Source organism: Octodon degus, unplaced genomic scaffold, assembly GCF_000260255.1.
Source record: "Octodon degus isolate 3935 unplaced genomic scaffold, OctDeg1.0 scaffold00127, whole genome shotgun sequence".
In the NCBI taxonomy this organism is placed as follows: domain Eukaryota; kingdom Metazoa; phylum Chordata; class Mammalia; order Rodentia; family Octodontidae; genus Octodon; species Octodon degus.
Window position 1 is genome coordinate 5211845 of NW_004524703.1, and position 8031 is coordinate 5219875.

General features: G+C 33.0%; 1 protein-coding gene across 1 annotated transcript in view; it reads right to left on the reverse strand.

Moving 5' to 3' along the window:
• Lyst (lysosomal trafficking regulator) overlaps window positions 1-8031 on the reverse strand; it is a 289805-nt gene that overhangs the window by 76588 nt on the left and 205186 nt on the right. Inside the window, exons 33-36 of the mRNA XM_023700860.1 lie at window positions 6411-6556; window positions 6228-6324; window positions 4714-4775; window positions 2738-2793 (exon numbers count right to left, since the gene is read on the reverse strand). Coding sequence (XP_023556628.1) covers window positions 2738-2793; window positions 4714-4775; window positions 6228-6324; window positions 6411-6556 — 361 coding nt within the window. The remainder of the gene's footprint in view (window positions 1-2737; window positions 2794-4713; window positions 4776-6227; window positions 6325-6410; window positions 6557-8031) is intronic.

Here is an 8031-nt window from a genome sequence, read left to right on the forward strand (position 1 = left end):
CAGAAGAAAAGCTTATTGTTATTATCAAACGATTTGGGCTATCAATCTTAACCTCACTATCTCACTGCATTTCAAACATCTTAGGCATAATAAGGATTGCTTACTGTTTTTGTATAAGCTAACAAGAAACTCAGAGTAACTTTAGAGCTCATTTATAGTTAGTTTTATCCCAAGTTCTTTGTTTCCCAAACATTACTTTAAAAATTTAAAACTGTATATTGTTCTACCTATGTATGTTTAACTATTGTATTGGGTCCCAAACACTTTTTAGAAGTAGCTGCAAGGAACATATTAGAAATGTAAATGTAATATTTTTAACAAAAAAATCAAATTTCTCCTTTGGTTAGCTTAAACATTTATTCATTCAATATACATTAAGCATCTGTGTGCAAGGCACTTGTTAAGTATAAGACAAAAAAGGAGCAAGACATATTTGTAAGATGTTTAAAATGCAAAATAATAAAAATCAGTATGGAGATTCCTTAGAAAACTAGGATTGGAAATCCCATTTGATCCAGCTATTCCCCTCTTGGATATTTTTCCAAAAGAACTGAAAACATAATACTACAGCAATATATGTCCACCCATGTTTATAGCAGTGCAATTTGTCATAGCTAAATCCTGGAAACAATCCAAATGCCATCAACTGAGGAATGGATAAAGAAGATATGATATTTTCACATAATGGAGTATTCTTCAGCTATAAAACAGGATAAATTGAATCTTTTGTCAGTAGATGGATGCAACTAGAGACCATTCTCTTAAAGTGAAGTAAAGCAGACCTTCATGTGCAAACATCCTATTGTTTCCTTAGTGTGAGAACCTGAAGGAGAAAATGGAATCTGAAGGATACAATAGATACTGGGAAAAGGGAATGAACTTACTTAAAGGAAAGAGTTACTGAGTTGCAGAGGACAGAGAGAGTGGGGGAAAGAGATATGAATGTATTTTTTCTTTTCTTTTTTCCTATTTTTTGTACTGGGGATTGAACTCAAGACCTTGTGCTTGCCAGGCATGCACTCATGCTGGTATGCTATCTCCCTGGCCCCTGAGATATCTATGTATGTAAGCAAGATGGTTTGGACAACTGCACTGTGGATTACTGTTGGCTATGGAAAGAAGCAGTTAATGCTTAATTTGTTTTGTCTCCTTTTTTCAATTGTTGGTACTTTTTATCTTCTTAATTTCTTATATATTTCTTCTTCCAATTTTGCATGCATGTATCTGGTAATATGAACAACTGGCTGGAAGACAACACTGTATTACAACAATTATTGTGGAATTGATATTATTTTGTTAAGTGAAATTCTGTATCACTTGCAATTTTTCTGTTTTAATACTATTTTGTACTGTTTTTTAAAAATACAAAAATTGAAAAAAAAAAAGCAAAATAGTGTCATATAAGGTGAAATACTATAAAAGTACATAGAACTCTTTCATTTTTAAAAAAGCATGGGCATTTTTGAATTCATTTAAGGGAGGGTAAACTTCATTACTGGGCACCAAAAAATGCTATTTTGTGTATCAACTATTAAATTCCTTGGCCTGAAATATAGCTCAACAGCATGGCACTGTGCCTGCCTGGCAAGCATGAGGTCCTGAGTTTGATTCCTGGTATTAAAAGTAAGAAACAAAATAAAAATTAAATTTTGGGCTAGAGAAATAGCTCAGTGGCATAAGTACATGCTTGGCAAATGCAAGGTCCTAAGTTCAATCCCTGGAACTAAATAAATAAATAAATTCCTTGATTAAACAGATATGAACTTCAAAAATAACATATGCATACTTTACAAATAGCTGTATAATTATATACATAAAAGAGCATCTAATAAATGTTTGGTCTATATTAAATATTTTCTCGACTTTTTAAATGATTTGTTTTATAACTAAATTTTATGCTTTCAATCGATAATTTCATTGAAAGTCAACATTAAGCCACACAAAATCCTTCTTACTATCTTAGGAAATTGTGGCTTTAGAATTTTTTTTCTGAAATAAAAAGCCTTATTTCTCTTCTTCTGGGGATCTCAAAACTATTTAAATGGTAATACAAGGTAATACAAGTGGATAAAAAAACCTACTGTCGAAAAGTGTGGTGGCACACATTTGTAATTTCAACACTCTGGAGGCTGAGGCAGGATTGCTGATGAGTTCAAGGCCAGCCTGGGCTACAAAGTAAGTTCAAGTCCAGCCTGAACTGCATAGCAAAATCCTGTCTCAAAAACACAAAAACAAACAAACCCATGAACTGTCTTTTTTGTTATTTTATGATTAATATCGATATTTCTAGAAGAATATGCTATAATTACTAAGCTACATAAATATCAGGATAACTTAACTTACTGAATTACATCAAAATTTTTTTTTCTTGGCAGTGAACTGGGATTGGCAGGGAGTAGTTATGTGTTGCTACTGAGGAGAGTGATAAAAAAGCATGGACATAGATAGAAAGAAGAGCATTTTAGAATCTGACTCCTAACAGTAAATGCTGATAGCCCCAGGCTATGAGCCAAAGGCGATGGTATGGTTTCCTCAAATTTTTTTTTTTTTTTTTTTTGTGGAACCAGGGATTGAACTCAGGCCCTTGCGCTTGCCAAAATTATCTTTTAAGAAATGTTTGAAATTTAGACAACAGATGAGTCCCAATAGTGCTGCCTATTCTCCCATTATGCTAAATGTATACCTTTCAGAAATTTATCTAGGTTTAATGTAAATATGAATTAAAGCCTCTACTCACTGAACTTTCAACTGCATCAGAAGCATTATCTTCCACAAAATACATTCCACATTTACCTGCAGAAAACAATTGAACATAAAAGTTTAAAATGCACTATTATCTTATACAGTTGAAAATAGGCCCTCTAGAGTTCTTTGGTTTGAATTTGAATCCCAGCACTCAGAAATAGTTCCTAGCACTCAATCTGTATTTTAAATGGCACTTCTAAGGCTCTGGAAAAGTTGCTTAAACTCTCTGTATTTTAGTTTGCTTATTTTAAAACGGATGCTATATTTCACAGAATTATTCTACACATTAGAATATATACAAAAAAAAGAATATATACAACATTCTTATCAATAGAACCTGGAACTTAGTGCTAAATAAACACTGACTGTTCTTTATTACAACTATCCTTACATGCATATTGATTGACTTTATTCTGTCACGGACTAACCGAAGTCAAGTAAATAACCAAATTATCTAACAAAAGAGGATTAATACTAATCCTTAAATATTTTGCTGACTGAGATATTCAACAGAGCAAATTACCCTCCAAGTTTTTCCTGCATCCTAGGCTGCCTGCCAACACATGACCTTTTATCAAGTTTAAAGACATCAAGAACCTCCCTGGGGCTATTCCACCTGCATACTGGCCACCTGTGAGTGTGGGGGACCATGAAGTATTGGCATGGCTAGGTCAGAGAAGGAAATGATCTCCATCCTTGTTCAGGCCCAGCAAGCTCAAGGCTCTATATCTTGGAACTTTGGAGGCTATAGTTTTAGCTTAGAGCAGAAATTCTTAAATATGAGGGTACATCATAAGGACCCATAAAAACCCAGAGTCCATCTCCATTAACCTTAACACACCCCTAACCTTCCTTGGATGGGTGCGGGTACTGTTAATGCAGGACCATAGTTGAGGATGGCTGCCCCATAGCACACAAACTAGTTCTTCAGGAAACAGAGGCCAAGGGTTGTAGCCATTACTTCAAATCTTGAGGAAAATATTTCTACCAAATGGGACTATTCAGGTATCCATGGATTGACAATCTTAGTCTACCAGAGACACAATATAGAATACAAATTATAAAAAATATCAAGTATATATTTATGCCCAAGTATATCTTTTAAAACTATAGGAATATAAATATACCAATAAATTTTACTTTAAAGTATAAATTGATACATAATGAGAGGAATGATTAAGTATAAAATGTATATTTCAAGAAGAAAACTTTATAAAATGTAAAACTTTAATCATATGCTTTTCAAAATAAGATGTCATTTCCTGACATTCATGAATCATATGTATTACAGCAGTCTTCTTTTATCTGCAGGCTTGTTTTCTATGGTTGCAGTTACTGGTGGTCAATCATTGTCTGAATATATTAATCATGGAAAATTCCAGAAGTAAACATTGATAAGTTTTAAATTACACACCATCTTGAGTGTATGAAGATATCTTGCCCTGTTCTCCTTCATCTTGCCTAAGACAGAAATCTCTGTGTCCAATGTATTCACTGTGTATATGCTATCTGTCCATTAGTCACTTCACAATGGCCTATTATCAGATCAACTATTGCAATATTAAAGTGCTTGTGTTCAAGTGACTCTTATTGTACTTACTAGTGGCCTAAAGCACAAAAGCAGTGATCCTGGCACTTCAGATGTGCTAACAGAAGCTAAAAAATTTTAAGTTAAAAGGTAAAATTACAATAAAACATGTTGAGAAATATAACATTCATTTTACTTTTATTATAATTACTTTATTGCTAGTTATTGTGAAGCTCACACTGTACTAATTTACAAATTAAGCTTTTTCACAGGTACATATACATAGGAAAACACATAGAACACATAGGGTTTGGTACTGTTCACCTTAGGCCTTGGAACATATCCCCTGAAGATAAACAGAATAACTATCTATGAGAGACTAAGGAAAAAAGCCCATAAGACAGGGTGAATACGTACCAGATTCTTGGAAAGTGACTTACCTAATAACAACTCACCAGCTGTCTCTCTAGATGGTGCAACGCTGATGCATCTTCGATTTACTCTGTCAAAATACATTTTAAATTGCCATAATTAAATTTTTTGCCCAGGTTTAGAGATGATATGCTTCATTATAGCTAGTAAAAGATTTCAGCATAGCAAACTAGCCTTTCAATAGCATGCAATGTCTCTTTAAATCCAAGACAGTAGTATGCCATTATTTTGTTCTAGTAGAGGAAGAAAAAACTCTGAAATTTTAGAAAAGGCTCAGAATCCATATAAATGAATTGCATCATATAGGAAATTGGTTATGCAAAAGGTATTTCAATGTTTCATCCATTCAGTAAAGAAGCAGGTATTGTTTTATGCCACTGATATTTCAAACACACAAAGGAAGCATATTATTCTAGGAAAAATGGGGATTTGGGAGTCAGAAAAGTTCCCTGTTCTTTAGTCAGTCACTTATTTAAGTATTTTTAATTTGGCATAATATGAAGTCTGATCAAAATACACGGTAAATGTTTAAAAGAGCACAGAAAAAGAAAGAAAGAAATATAGCTATTAATTCCCCCTCAAAATATTCTCTCTTGTTTTGAGCACATGTATCCTGTTGTTCTTTGCACTTTCTGAAGCAGTTTTGGAAGTCCTCTTTTGAGTTCTTTATAAGGTATGACCAAAAGTATTGTGATTTGTTCTGCCAAGTGCCATCCAAGAAAAAGGCAGCCTCACAAAAACATGACAGTGTGTCCCCATTCATCTTATTCACCAGATCTGGCACCTTATGAATTGTGGCTCTTCTCCAAAGTCAAAATGATCACAAAAGATAGATATGGATTAAAAGATAAAAATTGACTTGGTAGGAGGCAGCCATGAAAAAGTAAACACACTCATTAAAGAAAACTTCCAGAACTGTTTCAGAAATGGCAAGAACAATGGAATAAGTATGTTCAAAGTAGGGTGCAATATTTTGAGGTGGATTAATGGGAACATATCTTTTACTGTAACATTTTAAAAAATTTAATCATTCATCATTATTTTTGACAATATCAGGTAATAACCACAGCAAATCAATGATGATATTGTCAACAGTTAATGTTTGACACATTTAAAATTCAACAAAGCTATGAAAACTTGGGTATGATTTTCCCTCACTTAACAGATAAGGAAGTGCAGGTAGAGGCTAAGTAACTTACACAGACTGCTAAGTAAGGTAGGAACTGGAATGTGAACCTTAATTCACCACACTGTAGTGCCTGTTGATACCATCATCAGCTTTTTAAAAATGAACTATAAAAGAATGTATACTAACAAGCTCAGAGTATGATGAATAAAGTCCAATACACTGCTAACAGAAATGTCATTTGGATTTTGGACATTCAATCTTGTCCTGTCTTGGATCTGCTTTGTTTAGTACTTTTTCTAAAGCCACAGCATTATCTAAAGTAAATATTACATAACTCCACATGGAACTATTGTACATTCACAAAAGAGTGAAGATCTTTGGATTCAAATTTACCTTATAGATTCACTTGCAGCTTTGTCTTTGACAGTAGAGGAGAAAGAAGAATGAGTTTTGTCTTCAAATAGGTAAGCAAGTGGTGGTTTAATCACATCTACAGATGAAAAAGTACATACTATTTTTATCTAGTGGCCACAGTTATTTGCCATATTCATATACTTTGGCAGGAGCTAGGCTTACCTTCTGATTTTTGTCTATCCCTAAGAAGGTACTTATTTGGAATAGTTAAGTAACATCTCTGTAGACGTCTCCTCTCTCGGTTTGGCCCTTCTGTGGGATCCAACTGCCAAGAGGTTGGGTAGTAAATGGGGTCATACCAAACTGCTCTGCAGTGCAAATAAAAGGACATTTTAAGACCCATTCAAGGACTTAGAATAAGTAAATAAATCACACCTGATCTATTTAGTTTAAAAACACCAAGTATTTATCTATTTAGACCAGGGAATATATAGATAGAAGAACAGAATAACATCTTTCAGAAGTATGTTTTTGCTCCTGAATTTCAGATTCTGAGTTGTCTTCTGGAGCAAGCTACTTCTAGTTTTTGTATCCACTGAATTTAAAAAAAAAAAGTATCACTCCTACAATAAAAAGTTCAGCAATATAACAGCTCTTTTTGTGGTATATTATCATATTTTTTAAAATCTTTAAAATTATTTTAGATGAAAGCAAAAAATAAAACCCTATTAAATACACTTTTGAAATAGATGACAATTTCTCAATTCTACTGCCTGGAGCATTATTTTCTTCCATCTTTAAGATGCACCTATTTTTAATCTGTAGTTATAATAAATACATATACAAATTTCTGGCTCCTGCCTTTTTTCACTGGGCACAGTATACTTTTTATCATCATCATAATATAACTAACATGATGTTGAATCAACATATCATAATGTATTTTACATGTTATTATATTCATTTAAGTTCTTTCCAATTTATTCTGTAGTCAGAGATGGAAACTTTTCTGTTATTTTTGTATTCCCTATTTTGATTATTTTTCATAGGACAGAAACACTAAAACACATCCAGAGTTAGAAATATCTGCCAGGTTCCTGACATATAATGTCATTGTTCAATGGCACCAAAGCTCTGACAAAGGACAGTTGACATTTCAGCTATTAGCTTCCTGAGCCCACTTTTTTTTTTTTTAAACATAAAATGCAGGGCTGGGGATATAGCTCAGCAGCATAAGTGCCTGCCTGGCAAGCACCAAGTCCTGAGTTCGATTCCCAGGACTTAAAGAAAAAAGAAAAGAAAAATGATATCTAAAGGTTTTAAAAGGTCAAACCTGCAGAAATACTGGATACTCTCTTTTTTCTCCTTTTTGTTTACTGCTTTTACTTGTTTTATGTGAGGAGTCTTTTTTATGCAAAAGTTCATGTCTTTTGCATTTTCAAACTCAAAGGACTATAATCTTTCACTTTCAAATCTATAAGTTTTATGAGCAATAAACATACTGACTCTTTGATATATTTTCTAAAAAATAAATTTTCTTGTTTTTTTTGTCATTAAATACACCAGCAAATAAAATTCAAAAGCAAGGATTTCTTTTTGCACTTATTCTACTTAGCTATCTCCCCCGCTCTTTTCAATTTCTTTGTTGTGCTTTGAAAGTTATACAGTATTCAAAGAATTGATACTGTCTCCCACTTTTATAAACTTTTTAAGTTTAATTATTCTAGCCATAATTTCCTTAGTATGAAATGGTTAGTATATGCTAACAGCCCAAAGTCATACTGAGTTCTCTTAACCAAACTTAAGACAATAATACTTTAATTCACCTCTTTTCATTATTCAC